This window comes from Panthera pardus, unplaced genomic scaffold (assembly GCF_024362965.1).
Source record: "Panthera pardus isolate Hobbes unplaced genomic scaffold, ASM2436296v1 HiC_scaffold_16, whole genome shotgun sequence".
In the NCBI taxonomy this organism is placed as follows: domain Eukaryota; kingdom Metazoa; phylum Chordata; class Mammalia; order Carnivora; family Felidae; genus Panthera; species Panthera pardus.
In genome coordinates, this window is record NW_026526721.1 from 151,620,812 (window position 1) to 151,648,304 (window position 27,493).

The 27,493-nt window shown below is 49.0% G+C and overlaps 1 protein-coding gene and 1 pseudogene across 6 annotated transcripts in view; one reads left to right on the plus strand and one right to left on the minus strand.

The window, feature by feature from the left end:
- Positions 1-992: 992 nt before the first annotated feature.
- Positions 993-27,493, minus strand: part of CTDSPL (CTD small phosphatase like) — a 121,710-nt gene continuing 95,209 nt past the window's right edge. For 3 of the 6 annotated variants that reach the window (XM_053904009.1, XM_053904008.1, XM_019418689.2), the window contains 6 exons: positions 21,692-21,793; positions 15,796-15,852; positions 12,299-12,391; positions 8,285-8,470; positions 4,556-4,677; positions 993-3,580 (listed from right to left, as the gene is read on the minus strand). In XM_053904009.1, the coding sequence (XP_053759984.1) occupies positions 3,514-3,580; positions 4,556-4,677; positions 8,285-8,470; positions 12,299-12,391; positions 15,796-15,852; positions 21,692-21,793 (627 nt within the window). In that variant the 3' untranslated portion in view covers positions 993-3,513. Of the gene's footprint in view, positions 4,678-8,284; positions 8,471-12,298; positions 12,392-15,795; positions 15,853-20,301; positions 21,142-21,691; positions 21,794-27,493 lie in introns of those variants that run through there. The other 3 variants (XM_053904012.1, XM_053904011.1, XR_008422647.1) reach the window with 2 other exon arrangements.
- On the plus strand, positions 17,692-21,027 carry LOC128777306 (40S ribosomal protein S3a-like; annotated as a pseudogene).

Sequence of the window (27,493 nt, forward strand, 5' to 3'; positions counted from 1 at the left end):
CCACAACTCTCAGCTATTTGTGTGTTTGGCTGTACACGGAGGTGGGAAGCAGTTGTGGGTACGGGGCGATGCCAGAGAGGGCAAGAGGGGGGAAAGCTGGGGTGACTTCTCTGGCCCGACAGCTTCCCCACTGGACAGGGCACCCGGGGGGGGGGGGCGTGGGGCATGGCACAGACTGGCTATGGGGGTTCGGGGGGTTTTGTCTTTGGTAAATACGTTTCCCGGGCCGACCCACACGCTGTGTACTATGTGGTTTGGGATGAGTGTATGTGCCGATGGAAGCCTGTGACCGAACGACTGCGGAGCAGTTTCCCCGGCCTCAGTTTTCTCATCCACCGAAATGGGTGAGACCCAATGAGACTGTTGCCACCGGTGTCCTTTGCTATCTGAATCGGGGAGCTCTATGAAGAAACAGTCCTGAGAGTGGCGTGGCCATGCCCTGGCTCTGCCGCGACTCCCGGGCAGAGGGGCACTGGCTGCCCCTCTCACCTTCGTGCACATAGGGGCGGAGGGCAGGGCCTGGAGGGTGTCCCCCTGGGGGAACGCGGTCTTGAATATCCTTACACTTTCTATCCCTTTGCTGTGCTCCAGCTGGCAGTCCCAGCATCTCAGGCAGCACGCCCAAGGGCTCTGGATTTAGGGTACCTTACTCCACACACAATGCTGGTGGCGCCGACGGGGCGCCCGGGGGGGGGGGGGGGTGGACTGTGGTCTCTCTGCGTGTGGAAGCGGGGAGCCACAGGGGGAGCCACACTGCTTCCGACTGGGGAGACGCCACCAGGGGGCTTAACACTGGGCGGGGCGGTTTCCCAGCCTCCCCTGGGGTCATGGTGCATGGCCCCTGGGGCTGCTGCAGCCCGCCCCCCGCGGCTCTGCCCAGGCTGGGGCCCCGGGAGCCCCGAGGCGCTGGCTTGAGGCCGCGCAGGGGGAGGGAACAGAGAGGGGGAAGAGACGCCGGCGCCGCCGGAGAAGCAGTCCATCCACAAGAGGGCGCAGTTTCACGTGTTTATTTTTGGCAGGAAGGAAATCATTGCAAACCTCTCGACTGACAAGGCTCGCCCCTGGAAACGTGCACATTCCACATGTAGTATTTCCCAAGTAACGCTGGCTTGTTTATCACATTCAAATGTCCAACAGAAATCCACGACTACCCAGGCACCAGAATCTCCACTACGGGTGGGGGGAGGGGAGGGGGGTGTTAGTCTGCAGAGAAGCTCCCTGGAGAACGAACAGGAACAGACACCATCAAATTTACAGCGAGATAGGAGCAGAGGCAGCCAGTGGATTTTGCTCGGGCAACTGCAAGCACGTCAAGCCATCCACTCTCTTCTCGAACCCTGGCATGCCAACTGCCCATCACAGCACCTTTAAAAGCAGAGGCACAAACGTCACGAGTGTTTGACCCTATAGGGCTGTGTGGTTCTAGATTTTATCAGAGGGCCGTCTTTAAAATAGAGGGTCTTCGATGTTGCCGGGTTATACAGATTTACAGATTTCTTTTTCCAGACCAGCAGTTCAAATGCTGCAACCATGACAAGTCAGTGTCATCAGGGCCTCACGTCTCCAAAGTCACTTCATCAGAACTGCGCTGTGTCAAAGGAGCTTCCCCACCAACCATGGGTTGTGACAAGTGGTGTTCCTCCTTGGCGTACAGATACGTGGTTTACAAACAGCTAATGTGTGAAACCGCAGACCAACGCAGAGGATTCCCGAACAATGGAAGACAGAGCAGTGACAACCTCGGATGCCTGGGCACCTCCACTCAAGGCCCGGCCAGAGACCGCATAACATCGCCGGGGCCGGAGTCCACAACCCAACATATCTTGTCCCAGATCTTAATGTAAAAAATACTTGTCCAGGAGACTATATATTAACCTGGTACCAAAAGGGCCGTGGAGACTCAGGAGGTCGGGTTTCTCTTTTGGTTGAAGAGTTGGGGGTGGGGTGGGTATTTGGGTAACATGGGAAGCAATATGGCACAGAGAAATAGCTAATAGGGTTCATTAGGTTTTAAAGCCCACAATTTAATAAAAGGTAATAATTAAAAACAATACCCGTATTTACCTTAAAAAACATAAACCCCAAACATTCATCTCATTTCTTGGCCTTATGTTAGAATTCTATTGCTTCATTTACATGTAGATGATTAAAAATATAGAGAGAGATCTAGATATTCTGGTTATGTACATAAAGCAGAATCGAGGGTTAAAACAAAACTGGAATTTTGGAGTGTGGTCAAATAAGGTGCACAGAATCCAGAACCCTCGGGGGGGGGGGTCTGCTGGCCCCCCCCCTCCCCGAGACACTCTGTGTCCTGTGATGGCAGGAACCGGGCTCCATCCCCCACAATCGTGCAATGGTGCTCACGGTTTCAAGAACCACTAGGTGCAGTGTTTGGCTCAAGCTTGCCAGTGTCTTCACTCCGTCTCTGAGAAGTGGGACACTGTTCCTAGGTCCGATTCCCCTGAAATACTCTAGAACTTCGTCCTCTCTGCCCCCTGTTCCAGAGAAGACCTCATGGTGCCAGCAGAGAAGGGGGCATGGCTGAGGGTCTGGGGCTCTCGCCAGGACCGATTTCTGTGTGGATTTCAACACACGACAGACACTGGACTGCAACATTCGAGACATTTAAGGCAGCGGGTTGACTTAATGACTAGTTTTCCAGATCAAGGGCTATGGCGTGTGCAGATCCGCCATGGAACTGCCGTGGTCTGTGCTGATGCGAGCAAGGGGCTGTTTCTACTTTAACTGGCATGTGGGTTACTGGATTCTGCACACTCAGAAAGCTGGGGGACCCGGTTACCCCTGAACAGTTATTTCTCTTCTGAATGCACGGCAGTCCGCGGCCCAAAGTGCTGTTGGGAGGACACGATTGGCAGCTGGCTTCGTTATCTTGGGAACGAAAGCGAGAACAAAATTTTACTTCGACCCCCATTTCCACACTTGCTAGCGCCAGTCGCTTCCACCAGAACTCTGGCGGAGGCCCAACCCACAGAGGACTAAGGCAATGGTGCCGACACGAAAGGGTTCTTCTAAATTACTTTTAAGAGCAATACTTTATAGACTGTCTTGTCACTGGGAAAGGCTGCAGAGGAAGCCCCGGCCCGGGGAGGGCACCCTTCCTCTCCCTGGCTCGGGGCGAGGGGTTCCGCCTCTAGACAGGTTTCCCCAACCCCAGGCTGTGCTTCAAAAGAGAAGACCAAGAGGGGACTTGGGCCACGTCAGCGGGGTGGCTGGGGGAGGCCACGGGTTCTCGAGAGAGAACGGTCGGCTCATCACGGTCTCTGATGTCGACTGCAGCCGGAAACCAACACCACGCCCGTGTGGCGCGCTGGCCCCTTTGTCTTTGTTCCCTTCTGAACTCCCATGGCCGGAGCCGGGCAAGGGGGACTCTTGGTGCAGTCTGCGGTGGGGCGGGACACCTAGTTTCTGACCCTGTCCGAGTCTGCAGCTTAGCAGTGAGCAGATTCTGAGCATAGGCACAGTGGCAAAGAACAGTGTAACAGCCGCTGGTCAATTCCATTTGGTGGCAGCGCAATAGCAGCAAAGAAAATTCCCAAACAGCTCCGTGTGTATCCAGCTTTTGGAAAGGAAAACATTTTAAAAAAAAATCAATAAACAGGTTGTTGTTGTTTTTTTTTTTTTTAAATATCCAAGGGTTTCAGAGTTTCTGGTAACTGCTCTACCCAGAACGACGACGACACAACAGAAAACACACAGGAGTATGGCAGTCGTGTGGGAGCAGAAGTGACGATGCCACTTTTCAAGGGGGGAGACTGGGACCTCAAGACAAATGTGTCACCATCAGAAACAATAGCAATAATATAAAAGAAGCTGTCGTTCCCTAAAGGGCCGAGCCGCACAACTGCAGATACATTCCAAACTGGGTCAGTAACGAATGGAGGCACCGCCGTGGTCGCCGCGACTCCTGTCGGGAGCCCGGCCCTACAACATGCCACAGGGCGTCTGAGCGGTCACACCTGTTGGGAGACAGGCTTCTATGACTCACCTCCAGCCCTAGCCGCCCCGCGCCCCCCCCCCCCCCAGGTTCTAGAAAATTGTCGTAGTTGTCTTCTTAGAGAATCTAAGACAATAAAAGACTAAAAGATGTCTGGAAATATGTTGTGTAGAAAAATTAACTCTCAGCTTAAAATAACATTCAAAAAGGCACTTCATCCTGTAGGAAAGAGATTCTGAGTTGGGTCAGCTGCTCCGAGCTGGGATAGAAAGGGACCGGTTGTCTGCTTGGAAGGGGGGATGGGCAGTTGAAAGGAAGTCCGATAGATATCAAGCTTTTTCTTTTTTTTTTTTTTTTTCCATTTTTTTTCTTTTTGGTATGTTTTAAGAAAAGCAAATACCGTAAAATGCACGTCCCTTTATGAAATCTGTTAAAAGAGTTCATTTTAAAATAGTGTTTCTGTTCTTAAAAAATAAAACAGGTAGGTATGGCCACTTTGACCTCGCGGCCTGGAGCACGGAGTGTCCTCACTCCAGGCAGGTCCCCGAGGCCGAGGTCCCGGAGCGCACAGGCGGGGCGGGCGGAGGCCGGCGCTACCTATCACAGAGTCTGTGCAGCATGCTGTACACGTCGTCTTCCCGGCTCAAGCCCTCGAAGAAGGGGATGAGGTCCAGCAGCTCTGTGTCCGTCATGTCATCGAACCAGGACTGCACGGGCACCTGGAAGACAGCGTGTGGAGGGGGCAGCTGAACCGTGCCCGGCACCGGGGGCAGCTCCTAGCCCGACCGGTGCCCGCACGTTTAGCATTTTCTTTGGTAAGGAGGACGGGTGTCTAAAAAGCATCATCGTCATCTTGTTTGTTCTCTCCCGTCCCAACTAAGGTGGACCCAGAGCTACCTGGTTCAGGAAGAAGGCAGAGTTCAGTGTGTTTGCTTTTTAAGTGAAGTGTAAATGTCAGTGTGTGTGCGTCTGCTTGTTTTCTCTCCTGCCACAGAAAAGGTGGCCACGGCGCAGACCGTGTGAGAGCTGGCCTTGCCACCTGCCAGTTTCAAAAGCTCTTTCCACTGCGTCCAACAGCTCCTGACCCCTCAGAGCCCTTGGAGCCACAGTTACCTGCCGGCCACTGACACCACGGAGCCCACAAACCGGGCACGGCGAGGCTTCCAATTGTGCCGCTTTCTCAGCCAAAAGCAGAGAATTTCCTCCCATCCTTAGCAGCGATCAGTTAAAAGGAGGAGTATAAAATTTCAGGACGGTCTGAGCTCTGGGCACAGACAGGATTTTCCCTTAGTTTTAGACGTGGGGGGTGGTGGCGGTAATGGGTAGCAGCCAGCGGTGCAAAAGAAGAGATGTAAAAAGGACTTTGGGGAAAGCAAAGGAGTTCACAAAAGTAACATTTTGGGCCCTTTGAAGGACTGCTCAGAAACGAAACGATTCATTGTATAGTTAAAAAATAGGGGTGCCTGGGTGGCTCAGTCGGATAAGCATCCAACTCGGTTTCAGCTCAGGTCATGATCTCACGGTTCGTGGGACTGAGCCCCACATTGGGCTCTGTGCTGACAGCATGGAGCCTGCTTGGGGTTCTCTTTCTTTCTCTTTATGCCCCTCCCCACTTGTGTTTTTTTTCTCTCTCTCTCTCTCTGAAAATAAAAAAAATATATAAACAAGGTAAGGATTAACAAAAAAATGACTACTCCTAGGGGAAGGGCAGGAAAGAGGGAGAAGGCAGACATAGACACAAGACTTCTCCAAATTTATCTCTGTTGGTAGCTTTGATGTTGGAAATCATGGAAATGTGTTACATAATTGAAATAAAATTAAACCATTAAGAAAAGAAAGCAATAAAAAATGAGCCCAAGGTGCATATAAACTTGGTGACATAACCACACCGAGAATTATTTCAAGTGATTTTAAAACGTAGTGTTCTGTCCGTACATTTCTCAAAGACACCCTAAGTGCGTGCAATTGTCTTATTAGTAGTAATAATATTAGTACTCTATTTGGAAACTATTCAACATATACTATAGAATAAGTCAAATATGTAATGAAGTGTTAATATATTTAGGAACCCAGAATTTCAGCACAAGAGAAGGAGATACAAATACAAAAATAAAACCAAAGAAACTAAATAAAAACTGTTATAACACTGAACTGGAAAAACAATATGAATTTATGATTTAATTTTAATTCTAAAAATATATATATATTAGCTCTGTCTAGTATAAAAGGCCAGAAGCAAAGGCCATCTCAGCAACAACGAGAGTCCATCCAAACTGTGGTCTTTCAATACCATTCCCACTCATAGGAACAAGGCTCCATAGAAAAGCGGTTGATTCCAGGGTGGAGGTAAGAAACGGACAAGACGAGCCTGGAATATCTTGTTGCACCAGAAGCAGGAAGCTTTCAAAGACTATTGTTATTTGAAGGGATGTCCGCTGTCCAAAGGTGAACGAACATTTGAGCATACAAAAGAATAATAAGTGTATTAAGTTATAACAATGAAAAATGCTTGAGTTCATCATAATGCCCCCCTCCCCCCAAATTCACTGGCTACTTTTGGAAGCTGCTAGACCATCGACTCATTACTCTGAAGATTAAAGAATTAAAGAAAAAGAACCAAGACATTACCCTGACTTCCCGATTCAAACATTCAAACTGAATTTAGGGTAATCAAGTAGTCGACGAGGGCAAATTTGATTTAAAAAAAAAGGGGGGGGGGATTTCTGGCCAACACACGTGGAAAGAATGATAGAATTTAGAAATCGCCATTTCGCAATTCTTAATGAAATAGTTGATGTAGGCAATGATCATCAACGACTGCTCCATTTCTAGGTCCAAGGTTGATGGGAAATTTAAAAACAGTAGGATCAGGCTAACAACACCTGACTCCAAAGACCAATTTGAAGTCTTTAAAAGTGGGACAGCCTGACATGATATGCCTCCTGATGTGATAACATACTAGGTACACAATACCACCTGTGATGTGTTCTGGAAAAAACAAAACTGAACCTGCACTGAATCAAGCAGTAGTGCTCTAAGTACTTGTTCACGGGAAACATGGGAAAACAGCACGAGGCCGCAACTAGACAAATCCAGAAGAGGGGACATTTCTGTAAGACAAACAACTAGACTTTCTTCAACCGGTAAATAGGACGGAAGAAAAAGGGAGAGGGGAGGGAGAACTGTTAAGATTATACGCATTATTAACCAGAGCAATGCATGGACCTTGCTTGGTTCTGATTCAAACAGTCCAAATGCAGGACATTTTGAGATGATAAGGAAAATATGAACACAGTCTGGATATTAGAGAGTATTAAGAAACTGTTAGCTCTGTCAGATGGGATAATGGAATTGTGATTGTATTAAGAAGTAATCCTTATCTGTTAAGAGACACATGACAAAATGCATTACGATGAATTTGATTAACTTACTATAATGAATGCATGTAAATATAATAAATTTGGAACGTTTACTCAAATAATCATTACTCACTAACTGAATCTAGCTTGAACTCAGTTCTTTGCTATATGGGGAGCCACAGAGCTCTGGATTCAAGGAAAGGACGCTGGGGGGCCTTTTGTTCAGTGTGAGAAGCCCAGGCTCGGGAGGAAGCCCGCTCTCCGGGAAAGGCTGCCTGAGCTGAGGGCCAGTGTGGCGGTCCTGCTGATGGCTGGCAGTCACCAGCGGGGTTGGCTGACCTCCCTTTCCCTGGAAACGTAGGACGGGAGGTGGGAGAGCATGTCTCTCTTGCTTGGACAGTCATGCTGCACCCAGTGAGCAGGCGCTGGGGACTGTCCCACTCCGGGGAGTTTTAGGTAGATGTCCCCACTGTATACTTTTCAGACATCATTGTGAGGTAGGAAAGCTTGGCAGGCTTGTCTGAAGGCCTTTATCGAGGTGTTTCATTCATGCTTGTTTAAGAACGTCGTCTGCTGAAGAGGTAGCCAGGCCTTTTGAGTCTCCGGGAGCCACGAGCCAGCTCCAGGAGGTTTGCGACGGAACCCTTCTCGGGAACAACATTAACAACGCTAAGATGCAGCCCCACCGAGCACTTACCCATCACAGGCACCGTTCTAAGTGCTTTCCACGCTCTGCCGCGCTCGATCCTCCAACCATCCTATGGGTCAGCACCCCCAGAATTCCCATTTGGTGGACGAGGCAACTAAGGCTCAGTGAGGTGAACGAACTGGGTCAGTGTCACGCAACTGCTAAGTGGCAGAGCTGGGGTTTCACCAAGGCCAGGCCAAGAGAGCTGGCGCAGGTGCTTGAGAGCAGGCAGGCGAAGCTGGACGGGGTCCCCCCGTGCTCTCCCCCGGGGCTACTTACTGCGTTCTCAGGATGGAAGATGTAGGAGGCCGGAGAATTGTCCACGATGATCACTTTGCTCAGCTCCCGGCCCAGGCGACTCAGGTCTTTCACGTAGTTGCCACGATGGAAGACGCACGATTCTCTGAAGAGCCGGGCCCGGAACACGCCCCAGCGGTCCAGCAGGTCGGCCACGGGGTCTGCGTACTGGAAAGCAGGAGCCGTGGTGAAGGCCGGGCGCCTGGAAGAGCCCAGAGACCTGCCCTACTGCAGCAAGATCCACACTACTTTTCCAGACAGGGGTTTACATAATTGGACGTGTTTTAGGATCCTGCTCGCTTTCCTCTCCATGTGTGTGAGACAGCCTGGCTGCTTCAATTTCTCTCACTTCTCATATCCAGTCCGTCAGAAGTTCTTGGCGGTTCCGCCACCAAGAGTATCTTGAATCGACCTGCATCTGTGTGTATACCGCCCGGCTCCCGGTGTAACCTCTGCCTGGGGCAGCTGCGTGAGCCTCTCAAAGGGCCTGCCTGCTCCCCCTTGCGTCTCCTTTGCAGCCCACGCAGCCGCTCCTCTCATGTCCCATCACCCCTGCTTACGACACCCCGCCGCGGACCCACTGGCCCAGGAGTAAGGCCCGCACCCCTCAGGGCCCGCCCTGTCCCGCACGGCCACGGCTACGTGATGTGTGACCCCGCTCAGCTCCAGCTCGTCACCCGAGCCGCACTGGCCTTGAACGTGGTCAGAACCCCTGCACCAGTGCTCCCTGCGCACGCAACATCCCCTTCTCAGGTCTCTGCACCAACTTCTCCTTCTGTCCCTTCGCCTTTCGGGTCTTGGCTTTCCTTACCACCCACGTAGAGCCACCTATACCTCCCTTTCTGGCTACCGGGGTCTCACGGTGGCTTCCTTCACAGACCTCACCACCCCCGGGGATTACCGGATTTTCTCTTCTCTGGCCAGAGCGCAGGCCTTGTCTGGCGTGTCCACCAGGATGTCCCGGGCACCTTGCACCGCGGTGGGGGCTCAGTAAACACTAGTTTTGCCACCGAACGAATGAGTAGACTCTGCGTTTGGCTTGTGTGGCATGAGGCCGCACTGCCTCCTACGGGTGATCTGAGGAGCTGGGCCAGACCAGCACCAGCACGGGGACGGTGACACCCACTTCTGTTTACTTGAAGCCCAGGAGGTTTTTTTCAACTTTGTTTTGCTTTTTCAGTGAGAGAGAGAGAGAGAGAGAGAGAGAAAGAGAGAGAGAGAGAGGGAGAAGGGGAAAGAGAGAATCCCAAGCAGGCTCTATGCTCAGTATAGAGCCTGATGTGGGGCTCAGTTCCACCATCCCGGGATCACGGCCTGAGCCGAAATCAAGAGTCAGAAACTCAACTGACTGAGTCACCCAGGTGCCCCGCAGAGCCCACGAGTTTTATGGGAGGGAGTGTGGGGCTCACCGTATTTGGCCTTCTCTCATGGCCTGGGGGATTTTCCCAAAGCAAGCTGAACCGGATAAAGAAATAAAGAGGTCATCCCTGAGGGAAAATCTTCATAAATGAAGATGTCGAAAAGACGGGGTTCCCATTGAGTGGCTGGGGCTGGAAGTGAAAGAGAGGTGACAGCACAAAGACCAGCAACTCTGCCAGGGAGGCAGGAAGTACCCGGAATGCACAGCAGCCCCCGGGGTGCAGAGAAATGCCAGCACGCTGCAGGATGTGGGGCTACGGGCCTACGGGCAGCAGCTCTAACTCTGTGGCAATGTCCTCCTTTCCCCAGACACATCCCGAGGGGGCAGAGTCCAGGAGCAGGCCATTTCCTGCTGACCAGGCAGGCACTGCAGTTTTCCGCTGGAAAGGGCAGTACCCACCGGTACTAGGAGGCTGACTCTAGGTGGAAATAGTGATTAATTTCCACATAATTGTGAACACTGGCGGTGGCATACATCCTTCAAGAGAACGTCTGAGTCTGGGGGCTCCAGGCCTTAGAGGTAAATGTGCAGAATGTAAGCTTCATGAGGGCAGGGGCTTTGTCTCCTTTGTTCTCTGCCGTATCCCCAGTGCCTAGTACAGAGCCCGACACACAGGAGGTTCTAAGCAAGTATCTGTTGGGTGAACGAATCAAAAAGGAAACTTAGATGAGGAAACAGACATAGAAGGGCTCTGACATCAGCTCAGGGCTCCTGTGGGTTTCTGGGCTGTGGGCCAGGAGGTCCACGGCACCAATGGTGCTGGCTGGGAGCTGAGCCCAGAGCCAAGAACCGGGGAGCGCCCACCTGTCCGCCGAGCTTGTGCATCAGGGAGGAAAGGGCCGGAAGGCTGCACTTGGGAGCCGACTCGGCTGAGCCAGGCTGGAGTAGCAGTGAGGGAAGGGCTGGAGAGACAGGTGGAGGTGCAGGTGGGAGACGTCCAGGAAGAGACTGAACAAGGATGTTTAAGCGCTGGCGACTACTACCGAGAAAGAGTGTTTCAATTTTGCCAGCTTCCCCCCCAAACGCCCTCCTAACCCCCACCCCCCAATTCTTAATCTACCACACCGGTGCCATCTTCCTGTTTGTTATTTCTGCAGTTGTCACTTCAGGCTCCTCGGTGCCCCAGAGCCCCGCCAGGAGACCCATCCACGCTACGGTCTTGGTGCCATTCATGGGAAAGAGTGCCCACTGGGGAAGATTATGTCTTCCCCGAGGCCATGCTCTTTTTAGCATGCCAAAGTGAGGCCTAGGTTTTGGATTCCCTTTCTACCGAGCTCACGCCCTAAGGCCTGCCAATGAGTCTGGCAGAACGTTGTGCAGGTGGGGCTCCCTCTCATCTCAGCCGTGACTGAGACATGATTCAAACCAGGAATGCCCCGTCTGGCAAAGCGGTATGTCTGGGCACCTGGGGTCAGAGTCCCCAGCACGCAGAGGAGAAGGGAGCCACCCAGAGCCAGGACACTGTAGGGGGTGGGGAAGGGGAGAGTCCTTGCAGCAGGTCTGGAGATGAGCAGATTGCTAAACTGTGCCCCACAAAGCTCATCTCTGGGGCCACCTCAGAGTCCCCAAGGTGCCCACGGGGACACTGGTGGTGCCACCAACAAATGGATGACGCTGGCCCCATCAGAGTCAGGATCTGAGGGGTGGTCACGGCAAGGATCTCCTCCGAGGAGTGGGGCCCGCCCTCTCCACCTGAGGCGCAGCACCTCAGGACACCTGTGAAAGGGCAGACATAACCATACGGGGGTGGGGGGGGTCGTCCTATGCACCTGCTACTTCCTTTAAACAGTGGGGAAGGGCAAAGAAACCACTCTCTTTGGTTAGAGCCAGTGTAGACGCTGGGTCAAAGATTCATACCAAGCTATAAGGCCAAAACATGTGAATTATTTTGTCATCATTAATAATTATGATAATTAAACCCTGAGCACCAGGAGACTTACCACGCGACCGTGCCCGCAGGGCATATGGAGCACAACAGGTGCTCTAGGAACGTTTGCTGAATGAGTCCAGCACGGCGCTCTGCCCTTTACAAGTATTATTTCATTTGATCCACCCCATGTGGTAGAGGAAATCATCCCCAATTTCTAGAAGAAATGGAGTCAAGACAAGTGAAGTCACTTGTCCGAGATCACATGGCTCACTAGGGCAGTCAGAACCCTCCTCTGGCCCGTGCATGTGGCTGAGTCTTGGACACTTATCCTTCCCCATACCTGTGTGAGCCAATGGAGGACACAAAGGCTTGAGCCCCTAGCAGGGGTCTGCCAGTCGACAGCCGAGGGGCAGATGCCCTTTGCCAGTTACACGGGACACACTGATTTCCTGGCCTGTGGACATCCAGCTTGAGGCGGCTGCAGGCAGCAACTTCACGGAGCATTTGTTCCAAAGGCTCCCTGTCACCATGGTAATAACCCAGAAGCCTTTCAGGCTGGCGCTGTGCACGTGGCCTGCATCCCTCCCATCTGGGGTGGGAAACTGTCACCATGGGAACAGCCTCCCACACCTTAACAGAGGGCTGCCTGGCAGACAGGGGGTCAGGGTGGAGGGGCTGGGGGAGCCCAGCTGGGAGCAGGACGTACCTTGGCCAAGCTGGCAGTAAAGAGCACACACTCAAAGAGCTGGCCCATCCTCTGGAGGAACTCGTCCACGTGGGGCCGCTTCAGCACATACACCTGCAACGGCAGCAAACAGCAGGCCGGTCAGTCATGGCAGCTGCTGGGGTGGCCTGGGCCCAACACCCACGTAGGAAGAATTCCTTAAAAGGGAACTGCTTGCTGTCCCCAGCTCTATGGGTGGGGGGGACACCCCAACTGTATGAGGGCTACACAGTCAGATGCGGCACGTTAGGCCACACACACACTCCTCAGACCGGGCTCCCGGTCTGAGTCTGGTGCACCCTCCTCTGAAGAGGGAAAGGGAAGCTGACCGCGGTACTGGGGGGTCTTACGGATTTTCAGAACCAGTAAGTAGAAGGGTTGTGCCGTGTTTGTGCGAAATGGCTCCTTCTCTCGCCCGCGTTTCTCAGTACGTGTTGTGGGTCAGGCCCTATGTGGACACAGGCTACGGCCCAGGGGCCGTCCATTCAGACGTCCAGGCCCGACCCAATGTCTGGCAGCTCTGGGACAAGCGGCCACCTCGTACCCTCGACTGGAACACCTCTCTCGCCAGGAAGGCCTGGGGTGGGCGCGCAGGCCCAGCAAAGAGGCGAGAGGTGCCTTCCCTGTCAGTGTGGGAAGCCATCCACTTGACGCCGCAAAGGTGACTCTACTTGAGCTCGGTACAGAAATAGACTTTGGGGGACGTGACGCCAACCTACTCCCAGGGCCCCATCAGGAGGGGCCTCCAGGCAGAGGGGGGCAAAGAAGAGGCCTTCCTGGAGTGGCTGGGTGGCTCTGTGCTCCTGACTGGGGAACCTGAACAAATCTGAGGAGACCAGGGAAATGGGAGACAAGGCAAAGCTGGTGAGAGAAGATAGGGAAGGTGGGAGGAGGGAAGAACTAATTAAAACTTGAATAAATTCCATGTGAAATTAGCCACTTCCCTAAAATAAATCAAACTTATTAAAATTCAATTCAGCTCATATTCACTGAGCCCCAGCTCTGTGCTCAGCCTGAAGAAGTTACAAAAATGAACAAAACACAGGCCTTGCCCTTGAAGAGCTCACAGTCTAGAGCAGATACAAATAAGAACAAATCAAACTAAGCATGCATATCCAAGTTGTAGTAGACAGATAAATTAAGGACAATGAACTCCCCTCTCAAGGGGAAGGATCACAGAAGGTAACATCTGGCCTGGGCCTTGCAGGATGAACAAGAGTTCACCAGGCTGGTAAGGACGAGAAGTAAGCTTCCAGGCAGAGGAAGCGGTAGGAGCATGAGACCTGGCCTGAAAATACCTGGGTGTGAGAGCAAGGCCAGAGCCCTTCGTGACCGGCCCTTTAGAGACGGGGGACAGACGAAGTGGCTAAAGAGGAAGTGTGAAAGGCAGGTCAGGGGGAGCACATGTGAGGCCGTGAATGGCAGATGTTGCCAGCTGTCTACCCACGGAGTCACAGAGTGGGGACGGGGCTCTGTACCACACAGGGGATGCGTGCATGGCAGAAGAATTCTGCACAGAGCCAGGACTCGGTGGGAAACTTGTGGCCCACTGAAAGACTGGGGTAAGCACGGTCTGTGGCTGAGGGTGGAGTGAAGGGCCAGAGGCCTGGCGGGGGCGCCAGCAGGGCCGTGAGGAGCTGGGAGGCTGGGGGTGGGGCTGGGGCAGGCCCCTACTTTGTCCATGAGGCTCCTTGGTGCCAGGGAACGGGTGCGGCCTGTGGTCCTCAGTCTCCTTGGGAATGCTGCTTGGAAAGCAAGCTTTGCTACACGCAGAGGGCAGGAGACTGATTTGGGAACTCTGGTGTTGGTGCCTCTGGCAGAGAGGAAGGTCCTGGGCCCGGATGCCGGCGTCCAGGCCCGCGTCCGCGTGCAAGTAACCAAGAATAGGCCCATTGGGACCTGCACAGCCTATCCTGGATTACTTGAACGAGGCCACGGCCTTCGCCAGGGCCTTGGTCCTCCTCTTGGCGCCTGTGGCTTCATTCCCTCAGGAGAGAGGGTTTCTGATCCCACCCCTGGGACCCTGGAGTATCTATCGCCATATGAATCACAGTACAGTCTGGAGGGAGGCTGGGGGAGCCGGGGTGGCTCCTTTGAGAGTGGGCTGGCCGTCGCAGGTCAGGCCCTGAGGGTCATGCTCACAGTTGCAAGGTAAGAAGGAAGGATTAATTTCTCTCCTAATTCCTGCCATGCCAGCGGGCAGCCTCTCCTTTGTCTCGTTATTTTGTAGCAGAAGCCAAGGTACTAAATGAAGCCTTAACTGCTTCTCAGATGCTGAGTTAATTCAGTTGATGCTTTTGCAAATGTTAAATGCCCAAGTGCCTGTCTTTCGGCTCCCTGCTGGCTTTTAAAAGCATGACATGTGGAGACACTGGCAATAAAGCTGCCTTTCCAAGGGCCAGCTTCCTGGCAAGACCTCCTGCCTGGGAAGGGAAGGGACCAGGGTAACAGGAAAAGAGCCATGGGCCAGGAGGCAAAAGACTGGAAGTCTCATTTTAATTCTTTCCATGATGTGACCTTGAACCAACCCTTTCTCTGGCCGAGCCTCAGTTTCCCCATCTGGACAACGACACGGTCGGACCAGCTGATTTCCAAGACATCAACTCTGACACCCTGTCCTCAAGGGCCAAGGAAACTACTGGTGTTGTTAAGGAAAGACATCCTGTTATGGCTCAAGCACCAAGAGAGATTTTCCTTCCTGAGATATAAACACAATCAGGCCAGAGACTCTCCCTTTCAGACCCTGGGCCGACAAGAAGAGGGTCACACCATCCCCGTGGAAAACCTTACAAATCGCCCCTACTCCTCAACTTCCAAGGCTAGGAGTTTTCCCACAGTGTTCCAGTACGTTCATAAATGAAGCTATTCCTGGAGAAGCTTCATGCAGATAAGGGGGAAAAAACCACCAGAACAAAGATGCGTGCCAATTAACTAGGGCATCTTTATTCAAAGTTGTCTCCTGATCCAAAAACACACATCCTTTTGGTTGGGATTTTTGCGAAAGATCCGCTGGAGAACATGATGTAGGAGTGACAAGATCAGTCTGGAGTGGCAGGTATTGGAAATTGACATCTCTTCCCAACATCCCACCATAAGTGGGTACTTGCGGCATTTTCCTTCTGCCTGCTAGGAGAGTAGCCGAAAGCCATTACATGAGGAAGTTAATTAGACCATCAAGCTAGGCCAGTGGGGGATATGGAAACTTCTAAAAGTCTGAATCAAATCAAAGAACTATTCCAACTTGCAACCACATCTACTATCTACAAATGGATTAGAGTTTCCCTTATACACTCACTATAAAGTAAATGCATCGGTGAAAAAAAGAAAGCAGGAAATCACTGTATTTATTTTACAAAGCTTGCTCCCTTTTGAGTCAGTAATAAAAGTGTTGATGAAATGGGAATTTAGAATTAAGTTCATGGGAAACGTAATTACCAAAAAATGCTAATTGCAGCTCCGATTCAGCTTTGATTTCTTACCTGATGTATAGTTCCATCGATTTCAACCGGAACAATAAAATCAGCATTACTAATGGGCTAGAGAGAAAAGAAATTATAATTAATATATCCGAAAGAACAAAATAAAATTGGAAACTTTAGAAAGAATAAGGTTTGCCTGGACCAATGTTTTTATTATTGGAAAAAACAGCTAAACATATTTTTTTTAATGTTTATTTATTTTTGAGAGAGGCAGAGAGCGAGCGAGCAAGCAGGCATGAGCGGGAGAGGAGCAGAGAGAGGGAGACACAGAATTTGAAGCAGGCTTCAGGCTCTGAGCTGTCAGCACAGAGCCCAACGTGGGGCTTGAACCCAAGACCCGTGAGATCATGACCTGAACCGAAGTTGGACACTTAACCGACAGCCACCCAGCTGTCCCTGGAAAAAAGTTTTAGGTGAAGGATGTTGAAGTATGCTTTGATTCCTTAAAATAAGCACAAGCAGGAAAGCACATTTTTTTCTGTTCTGAATATCGTTAAACTTTCAGCATCTCGGTCCAACCTCTGTATCATCTCCCTGGCCTAAACAACAAAGGTAGGGCAGCCTGGCCAGAGAATGGGGCTCCTCAGAAACTCCAGTTCTCGCCTAGAGCCCTGCCACATGGTGTGGAACCAGTACTGGCCACCAGGGGGAGGAGGTGAGAGCCCAGTGGTCCCAGAGGACTTGCGACTTGGGGGGGAAACTGATTTGTATTGGACCCACGGATGTAAGCTGCCCTGTGATGGGCTGCTGGGCAGGAGATGCTGAGCACAGGACACAAAGCAGGGCCACAGACGTGAGGTGAAATCAGAGGCCACAGGCCACGGCCTCGGCTCCTTTCCCTCTGGACCTTCGTTTCTCCTCTCTTCCACAGCTGCGGTAATGGGTCTGATGTGTGCCCATGGCTCCATCTGGTCCTGAGCAGCAGTGATTTCCGCCTTGCCTGGCACCGTCTCCTGCCCTGGGCAGTGGGGAGAGCCGGCCCACCCTGGATTGCTCTGTTCTAAGTAACACAATACCCAGCACAGCCACAAACTTAAGCCTATTTAAAGTAACTCTTTGACAATACTAATGATACTTAAAATGCAAACATGATTATTTCGGCAGTCCTCGTGTGAATCAATACCAGGTTTAACATGAAGTTCTAAATGGAAGCCCACAAATGAGGTAGCAACTACTCCAATGAACAGGCCCAAGAGACTCAGAACACAAACCCCTGGGACAAATAGGAGGAGACAGCAGGTGTGCGGTGGCTATCGGGCAGGGGTGCGGACAGGGGTGTGCAGGGCAGAGTCTCTGGTCAGAATCTGAACTGGGGTCTGCTTTTATTAAGCCCATCATCGTACACACATGCAATGTTCTTTGCTAAGTAAACAGAAAATACTAGAACACAGAACCATTGCTAAGCACTCAATAGAGTACCTGAAGCTTAAGATTACAGTTTATTCACTCTTGCGGTTGGAAGGCCAAGGATGAGTTCAGTATTTTATAATTCCACAACAAAATACAAAATCATGAAGGAAGAAACTCTAACAAGGCATTATTAGATTGCAAAATCATATTCCATAGAGTATATTAAAAGAGAACAACCATTCCCCAGCTCAAATCAAGCCTCAGCCTCGGTTTCTTCTTACGTGCTATGTAAAGGAGGCCATGCCAAGCCATGGTTCTTAGCCTGGGTCTAAGAGCCTCTGTGTGAAACAGTTGTAGGTTTACAGTTGTATGATCTCAAGAGAGGTCACAGCTTTCAGATTCTCCAAGGCCTCTGAAATGCCCCAGAACATTAAAAACTGTACAATAAAGGCAGTTGCCAGAGGGAAGGTGGGTGGAAGGATGGGTGAAATAGATCAAGGAGATTCAGAGCACACATACCTGGCCTTTGGCTCCCTGAGCAGCGCCATGGCAGTGGGCAAGAATAAGCACCTTGTGAAAGGTGGCAAAAAGGCAGCCATGAAGAAAGTGGTCGAACCACTTTCTAAGAAAGATTGGTAGGATGTGAAAGCACCCGCTACATTTAATATAAGAAATCCTGGAAAAACAGTAGTCACGAGGACTCAAGGAACCAAAACTGCATCTGATGGCCTCAAGGGTCGTGTTTTTGAAGTGAGCCCTGCTCATCTGTGGAAGGATGAAGTTGCATTTAGAAAATCCAACCTAATGACTGAGGATGTTCAGGGCAAAAACTGCCTAACACCCATGGCATGGATCTTTCCCGTGACAAAGTGTGCTCCATGGTCAAAAAACGGCAGACTATGATTGAAACTCATATTGATGTCAAGACTACTGATGGTTACTTGCTTTGTCTGTTTTGTGTTGGCTTTGCTATTAAAAAAAAAAAAAAGCAACAATCAGATTCAGAAGATCTCTTACACTCAGCACCAATAGGTCCGCTGAGTTCAGAAAAAGATGGTGGAAATCATGACCCGAGAGGTGCAAATGACTTGAAAGAACTGGTCAATAAATTGATTACGGACAGCATCGGAAAAGACACAGAAAAGGCTTGTCAGTCTATTTATCCACCCCGTGATGTCTTCATTAGAAAACTAAAAATGCTGGGGCACCTGGGTGGCTCAGTCGGTTAAGTGTCTGACTTCAGCTCGGGTCATGATCTCAGGTTTGTGAATTCGGGCCCCGAGTCGGGCTCTGCGCTGACAGCTCGGAGCCCGGAGACTGCTTCCGATTCTGTATCTCCCTCTCTCTGCAACCCCTCCCTTGTTCGCACTCTCTCTCTCTCAAAACTAAATATTAAAAAAATTAAAAAAAAAAAAAGAAAAGAAAAGTAAAAATGCCGAAGAAGCCCAGGTTTGAATTGGAAAAGCTCATGAAGCTTCATGGTTTGAAGGTGGTAGTTCTGGAAAAGTTACTGGGGATGAGACCGGTGGTAACGTTGAATGAGCTGATGGGTAAGAGCCTGTAAGAATCTGTTTAAAATTCAGACATTTAATGGTGACAAATAAAAAAATCTCCTTTGTGATGAAAAAGAAAGAGTACATGTATCTTGATGAGCACTGAGAAACGTATAGAATTGTTGAATCACTGTGTCGTGTACCTGAAACTAATATAACTCTGTATGTTAAGTATATTTGAATAGCGCCCCCCCCCACCCCCGCCCCTACAATAAAGGATATTCTGCTTGCAAATATAGGCAAGCCAGGGAGGGAAGAAATGAAGAGACGCTGTTCACATCAGCTTCTGTATAATGCTCTTTGAGCAGGCCTTGGAGACAGCAGGGGCTGTTAAGGTCCTGCCTTTGGAGTCAGGAACCCTCCATAGCTTCGGGCAGTCTGGTCAGCATTGCCCACACTCCCAGAGCCTGGGATGAAGCTGTCCAGGCTGAAATGGCAAATAACCCCTGCTCCAAAGGGCTTTCCTTCAGAGGCCTTTGAAAAGTCCTGAGCAACTTGCCCACAGGGGAGAAAAGGCTTCCAGTGCTGTTCAGAGCTGAGCTGGGACATAAGGTCATGGCAACCAGGGACCAATCCTGGAAGGGCCCTCAGGGTGCTGGGGAATGAGGTGGTACCTCCAGGCCCCAGTGGCCTGTCTCACTGCTAGAGTACGTGTGTTACCTTCTCTACTCTCCCAAAGGACTCACAGACAACCGCCTGGCCTTGTCCTATCAAGGAAGGCTTCTGTTTAGTGAGAAGCAGGCATAAGGAAGGATGTTTCTGACAGAAAGTTCTTCAGGCAAATTTGATGGCTCTTCCAACGTCCCCTGCAATGGTCAAGGAATGACTGGTTCACGTGAGACACCCCCCACGCCTCCCAACCATGGAGGGTGCCTTCATATCTCTCCGCAAAGTAAGGGGTGTCACGGGTTGGGGTACAAGGAGGAATGGGATCAAACTGGCCAGTGATAGTGGAGCAGCTCATCTCCAGAAGTACCCCGAGAAAAATAGGACCAGGACCCTACTTCTTCCTTCCAACACACAGATACCCTATTTTTAAGCTTTTTCATCATTTGCCTCTATCTATCCATCTTCCTTCCTTCCTTCCTTCCTTCCTCCCTTCTTTTCTTTCTCTTTCTTTCTTTCTCTCTCTCCCTCCCTCTTCTTTCCCTTTCTTTCTTTCTTTCTTTCTTTCTTTCTTTCTTTCTTTCTTTCTTTCTTTTTTTCTCTCTCTCTCTCTCCCTCCCTTCTTTCTTTCTCTTTCTCTCTCCCTCCCTCACTCTTTTCTTTTTCTTTCTTTCTTTCTTTTTCTTCCTTCTTTCTCTCTCTCTCCCTCCCTCCCTCCTCTCTCTCTCCCTTCCTCCCTCCTTTCTTTCTTTCCCTTTCTTTCTTTTCTTTCTTTCTTTCTTTCTTTCTTCTTTCTTTCTCTCTCTCTCTTTCTCTCTTTCTTCCTTCTTTTTTTCTTCCTTCCTTCCTTCCTTCCTTCCTTCCTTCCTTCCTTCCTTCCTTCCTTCCTTCTTCCTTTCCTCTCTTTCTTTCTTTCTTTCTTTCTTTCTTTCTTTCTTTCTTTCTTTCTCTCTCTCTCTCTCTCTCTCTCTCTCTCTCTCTCTCTCTCTCTCTCTCTCTTTCAGTAGGCTTTACACTGGGCCTGAACTCACAACCCTAAAATCAAGACATGAGCTGAGACCAAGAGTTGTATGCTTAACTGACTGAGCCACCCAGGCACCCCTCATCATTTGCCTCCTTAAAAAAAATTTTTTTTTGATGTTTATTTATTTTTGAGAGAGAGAGTGACAGAGTACAAGCAGGGGAGGGGCAGAGAGAGGGAGACACAGAATCTGAAGCAGGCTCTAGGCTCTGAGCTCTCAGCACAGAGCCTGACGTGGGGCTCGAACTCACAAACCGGGAGATCGTGACCTGAGCTGAAGTCAGACGCTTAGCCTACTGAGCTATCCAGGTGCCATGCCATCTGCCTCTTTAAAAAAATTTTTTTAAATTTATTATCAAGAGACAGAGAGACACAGAGTGTGAGCAGGGGAGGGGCAGAGAGAGGGGGAGACACAGAATCCTAAGCAGGCCCCAGGCCCTGAGCTGTCAGCACAGAGCCCGACGCGGGGCTCGAACCCACAAACCGCGAGATCATGACCCGAGCCGAAGTCGGTCGCCTGACCGACTGAGCCACCCAGGCGCCCCTCATTTGCCTCTTTTAAAAAACCTGTCTCATTTAAAAAAATGGAGAGATGGTTCATAAAGTCATTTCTGAATAGCGTAGCCACAGCCATTTCCCCACGGAGGCCCTTTGGTAATTCATAACTTGTGCTGCCATTCTGGCAGGGAGGGGATGGAGTGAGCAACGAGGCAGACACGAGACGAGACTGTCTGATGCTCCCTGTGACATCGCTGCAGCCCCGCCCCCTTCAGGAGGGAAGTCATACGGTGGACGGATCCTCATTCAGCTATGAAGCTTGTAAAAAAAAAAAAAAAAAAAAAAGCCCAGCTACCTCCTGTCACGAAAAAGCTCGAAACAAATGGCTGAATCTGCTCGGAGGCCGTAACTCTGGAAGTCGTCTTCAGAGTTGGACATCTTTCAAAAATTGGTCTGGGGAAACTCCCAAGACAGCAGGTTGCTTGACAGTTTTAACAGTGCCTCCCCTGTCCCTTCCAATAAGACATACAGCACTCTAGCTACCTTCACAAACACACGGTGGTGTCCTGGGGCGCTGGCACATTGACGGCCTTTTGCCATCCGAGAAGTATTTCTGCAGGGGTTGGAGGGTTGGGAAACTCAAACCTCATAGGTGAGAATGGGGTCTCAGTGACACCGGCAGCCCAGCATTTCCCACCAAACTAAGCAGGTAGTATTCAACTCCTCGAGTTAATGTTCACCGGAGGTAATAAGCAACTATTACTGGGATTTCTTCATGAACAGTGATGTCATCCTTTCTATTTTTCCTTTTCCGATACACCGTGACCAAAATCACAAAGGTTATGGATTGCTTTTTATGTTGATTTACCTTAAATGAACTGTGCACCAATGTTTCATCTAAATCAATGACCACACATTTCTTTCCATAGTCAAGCACCGTCGCCTCTGGAAGGAGGTATTTAGCTGGTGGCTAAAGTGAAAAAAAAAAAATCAGTATTATTACCTTTATGTAGAAGACGTACCAACCAATCAATCCCCTTATCGCCGTATCATGTTGTCAGCGAGGTTATAAATGAGATCAGACATGTAAATGCCTGATTAAGCACATCATGGGATGTTATTAAAAACAGTAGGACTATGTAGTTTACAACTGAAGTTTTAATAAATAATGTGCCGTCATCTGAATGGCTATTGGAGGGCCTCAGTTTTGGAACCAGACAAGTCAGGGTGTGAGTATCAGATCTGTCTCTTCTTGGCTGTAAATTGGGATAGTACTACCTGCCATGGAAGGCTGTTGCTCTCAGCTGTAACTGTGGTAAAATGCCCAGTGTTCTGCCTGGTATATACATGGTGGCTAGTTATTATTAAAATGGGCTACACAAAATAAATACTCCATTATATTAGCTATTCTAACTACGCGGGCCCATTTCCTGGGGATCGTTTTTGTCTGAAGTTCCCTGTGGTATAGAAGTACATTTTACAGCTATACTGGAACCGCAGTGGTTTTTTGCTGGTTTGTTTTAACGACCACAATTTTCAGAAACTTGAAGAGGACCTATGGATCCACGAGCAAAGCACAATCCAAACGGACTTCCAATAATAGAAAACAGAAATAAAAGTGGTCCAGGTACAGGGCCCTGACTTGTGTCCACCCCACTGCAGTACTGAGTGAAGGTAGCACTTACCCCTTGGATCCTCAGTCTCTGGAGGTTATACTTTAATCCACATGGTGTTTGTGGATCAGAAAACCTATTTATGTCTTTGTAGTAGCTGACTCTAATCTTGTGGTAAAGAGGTTGTAAAGAGTTAATAAGCTGCTGGATATCGGCAGCCAAAGTCATTCGTGATTTAGAGTTTTATTTCTTTGGGTTTTGCCTCATTCTAGAAGTGATTCCAAGTACTTCAGTTTACTTTGTGGCATATTCCGTACCCAATGTTAACTAGCTAATTTTCTCTCCTGGAAGAAGGTCAAACTCTGTTCAACATTTAATGCAAAACAAAACACACACAAAAAAACTGTGTCCCTAGCCACTGAAGAACAGAAAATTTAGCTTATCAAAACAAACCCCAAAACAAGAAAAAAATGAAATCAAGAAGTATTCCCTTTTGAATGGATTATCTCCTTTTTTGGAGGAGGGGAGACGGGAGGTTACAGTGAATATTAGTCAAGATCCAGGGTTAATTTTGGACTTTAGCTGGTTCCGTAGTGAACGGAACACAGGAAGTCAACCGGGTAGGTAAATCTGCAAGCGTGATGATCAACTGGTCTAGGGCTGAGTGGTGACTCTAATTCGATAGGGGCTCTCTCCAGTGGGTGTTTCCTCCTGTCCAACATCATCTAGAAGAAGAAGCCTTCACGTCCTCCCAACTCCCTTGGCTCTAATTAAAGTTCACCAAGCAGTATTCCCTCCCCAGTACTCCCAGTAGCACCGGGAGGAGATGCACCTTGGACATGGGACATGGGATTCAGGGTCCTAAAAAGGATTCTGTCTTTCACTATAAATCAGCAAGCAAGCAGGGTGCTAGAAACATTACAATAAACTCGCAAGAAGAAGTTTTGTATTCAGTGTTTTAAAAAGGCAGAATATGGTGAGCTCTGTAAGTGAACATAATAAAGAGGGTTTGAGCTATTTCTGTTGTTTGGGCCATAGCAGAAGGCATGCTTGTGACCAGAATAAAATTTAATTTCTTATCACACGATTATGTAATAAAAACACATTCTCATTGTAAAGAATACAGGCATGCAAGAGACAACTATTTCCTTTTCCCTGCTCCCCATTCCTCTCCCGGGTGCCCCTCTTTTCAGTTCGGTGCATGTCTGTCCAGTCTCTATGCATTTATATACTAAAACAACATTTAAACTTTATGTAATTGCTCGCCTGGGAAATAAGGCTCTAGGGATGGAAATGATTCCGTCCCTAGCAGATCTGAAAACGTCAAAGATCTGCCAAAAGCGGCTCAGTTATTTTCCGGACCTGAGAATAAAAATTACTTTCTGAGCATATTTAACCCACACTTTGCAAGCACTCTCTGAGTTAACAGGACAGAAAAGACCTCAGGTACTACTGGAAGAGAGAGAAGAGGGAGAAGAGAGAGAAGAGGGAGAAGGGTGAGACTCCTCATAAGTAAGCTACTGATTTAGCATTTGTGCTGCAGAGAACAAGGCGGGGCTGGGGACAATGGGTAAGGAGGGTTCCGTGAACCCTCAGCCCCGCTTCCTAAACACACACAGCTTCTCTGAGAGCTTGGCTTTAGATTAATGCAAATTCCTCGGACCACTGGTAAAAATTCTTCTGGACAGCTGTGTCCTTGGCACACGCAAGGACACTATATAATTGCAATAGTGCTTTGTTACTTCAATTGATCTGTTCAGGTGATGCTTGAATTATTAACTAAAAACGTCCTGGGGCAAATTTTCTCCCAGGCCATCAAAAAACTGGAGAACAAGAGAGACACCGGTTACATCAAGAAGAGCCTTTTCATACAAACCAAGTCTTGCTCCAAAGTACACGGAGGACACTGCCAGGGGGACGGAGAGGGTGAGGGTAGGGAGCAAAAATGGGGGGGGGGGGCGGGGGGGGGGGAGGAACCTTGGTTTGCCCTCTAAGATTTAGGAAGGGCATTCATTCCAGTTCTCTTCCTGGGAGAAGATCTGGAATTTTCCAACCTCGGTAGTGAACTGGCAGCCATGAATAGTTAACTCTCAGGTTCCCGGGGCACCCATCCCACTTACCCTCACAGGTCTTAGAGGCGGAAACGTTCTTGGCACACTAGATTGGGGTTTCTGCACATAAGAGTCCCAGGCCCACAGTCTGCGCACTGTGCTCCCCAAGCCTCAGAGCTGAGGGCAGAGGTCTCAGGGCTTCTGCGGGAGGAGGCGAAGGAAACTCTAGACCATTTTTAATCACAATCGTTGTTCTGCCGATAGGTTCTCCATAAGGTTCGGTGGGAAAAAAGTATACTACTGTTTACTAACAGGCTTAGGCACACAGAGCAGAAATGTAATTGCTAGAAAACTCATTTCTCCTCCTATTCTCCTCTCGCACCGTCGTGACTCAGCTACGCTGTCAACCTTGCACCGTGAGCATCGAGAGTGAGATTCCTCCAAGAGCAACAATGGGAGGAATCGGGTCACAGCCCCAGTCACATTCCGCATTCCTTGCTGGGGCCAAAGCACTTGAACTCTCACCTTCAGCCAAGGCCACCCAAACTTCAGGGGATTCTAAAGCTGGCCCTCTGCTTCTTTCCCTTATCCTTTACTACCTGACTTTTATTATTGGATAGCCCACGAGGCTTCCAATAAGATGTGTGGAGGGCCCCAAATCCCAGCTGACGGCTGGGCAACAAACGTTATTAAGTGGAATGTTGTAACATCAAGTCCAGATAAAAATGTCATTTTCAACAGGTGTACAAAAGATGGATTAATCAATAAATAGCGTCGGGACGTGTGACTTGCCACTCGGAAAAGGCAATAAAGCCGGATCACTACTTAACGCCTTACACCAACGTGAATTCCAGATGGATCACAGATTTAAGTGTAGAGATAAAACCATTAAAACGCTAGGAGAAAATATGGGTCACAGTCATAGAGTGGGGAGATCTAAGTGTGACATAAAAAACCAGGAGCCATAAGGGATAAGATTAAAACATTCGCCTGTATAAAATTAAACTTCTTTGTGGCCAAAATGATTATAAACAAGGCCAAAAGATACACCATAAATTGGGGGGGAAGTCCTAATTTCCTTGAAATTAAAAAGATAACAGTATAAACTCTAAAAGGAATGAACAGGGAGGCAGAAAGACATATGGACAATAAACCCGTGAAAAGATGTTCATACTCATTCATAAAGAAATGCAAATCAAAGCAATGAATCGATACACTATTCTTTGCTCACAGATCAGCAAAAATTAAATATTTGATTACTGTCATTTCTGATAAGGGAATGGGCAATCCCACACACTCCTGGTGGGAATGTAAGTCAGGCTTTCAGAGGACAATTTGGCTTTAATCTACCCAAGATGTAAGTTATATCCTGATCACAACAGATACTATAACTCAAGTCCATAAACATACATGCACAGGAATATTCCCAAGAGAAGTATTAGTAATAGTTGAGAAGTAGAAACAAAATAAACGCCATCAAGGACGAGTAAAACAATGAGGCAGATCACTATGCACCGATATTTGGAAAGATGTTCAAAGTATATTGTTTAAAGCAAAAAAATACCTTGCCAAATTCTCATTTGTGTCAATATGGTTGTGTTTATTTAGAAAATTTCTGGAAGGATACATAACAAATATTAAAAGTGATTATTTCAGGGATTAGGACCATGTTGGGAGATTTTTTCTTCTTTCTGCTTTATTCTTACAGTATTTTTTACAACTATGAGCTTGAATTATTGCTTAGTAAAAACTCAAAAGACCAAAGCTGCACACATTAAGAGAGTAGCATGACAATGAAATAAGAGGGGCATGGTGGGAAGCAGAGATGTGGGGGTGGGGTTGGGGGGGGAGTGGGCTCCAGCCAGAACTATACTGGGCACCCACAGGCTCAGGGGTACCTTTCACCTTCAGGGCCTGGAAACAGCTTTCAAGAGGCTGTAGGCCCTGGTTTGGGATTAGCACAAGCCTGGATTTCTGGCCCTACAGTACGGCACCCCAAGCTCACAGGGGCTCCCAGCACCCACCAGGTCCCCTGTGATCCAGAAAGGGCACGGCTATTTCATTTATGTGACTTGTGGCCTTGCCACGTGCGTACAGATTCTGCAGGGGATCCCAAGTCTCGAATCCTGGGGCTGAACTGGACTCCAGATGGACTTGGGCTCAGTCGTGCATGCCCGTCGGTAGACTGCTTTTCTGGAAGCTCTCACTCAATGATGCAAGTTACTTGAGCTAGGCTTTGTTTTTCTGCAAGATATTTCAGAGATTCACGAGGCCTGACCTAGACTCTTATTTGTAGGAAGGAGCCAGCAGTGTATTGATCTAACACCGCACTAAATTATATAAGGGATCTTTTTCCCCTTGGCTATTTCATTCTGGGATTCTAGAATGTGTTGAGATTTGTGGGGGAAGGGTCATTTTCCTCGGCAGAGTTTTACCCTGACAAATGCTTGGTTTGGCACTTAATGAACTTTGAGAAAAACCAGTGCTATGGGAGTATCACAGGTAGGGGGAGAGGTGGCACCTGTCATCTATTTAATATAGGTATCTTGTAGGAAGAAATGTATGAAATTACTTTGCATAACGGTGAAAAAGAGACCTCTGGTAACAATCCCACTGGGTATCCTACTCAAACACCAGATGAGAAGCCCTGCTGCCTGATCAATCTTTTTGAATAAAGTCGGTCTTCCTGACAAAGCCTGACTTCCAGGCATGCTGGTGAAGTCAGAACTACTCCACAAACCCTTGAAACTTGTTAATCAATGGAGAGTTAAAGTCCGGAGAAAAATGGAATTATCAAAAAATTAGGGGGCAATTTATTATTTTATAAGTGACACTCATTACCAAATTTGGAGTCAACCTGTACTAATGAAATCCATTCTTCTCTGTGAGATAAAAAAGTCCAAGGAAAGTTAGATGCACAGATGTGAATCAAACAATCTGAATCAGAGACTCTTTAGGGATTAAAGTATCAATTTATGGACATCTTTTAAAATCTAAATCCTTCCA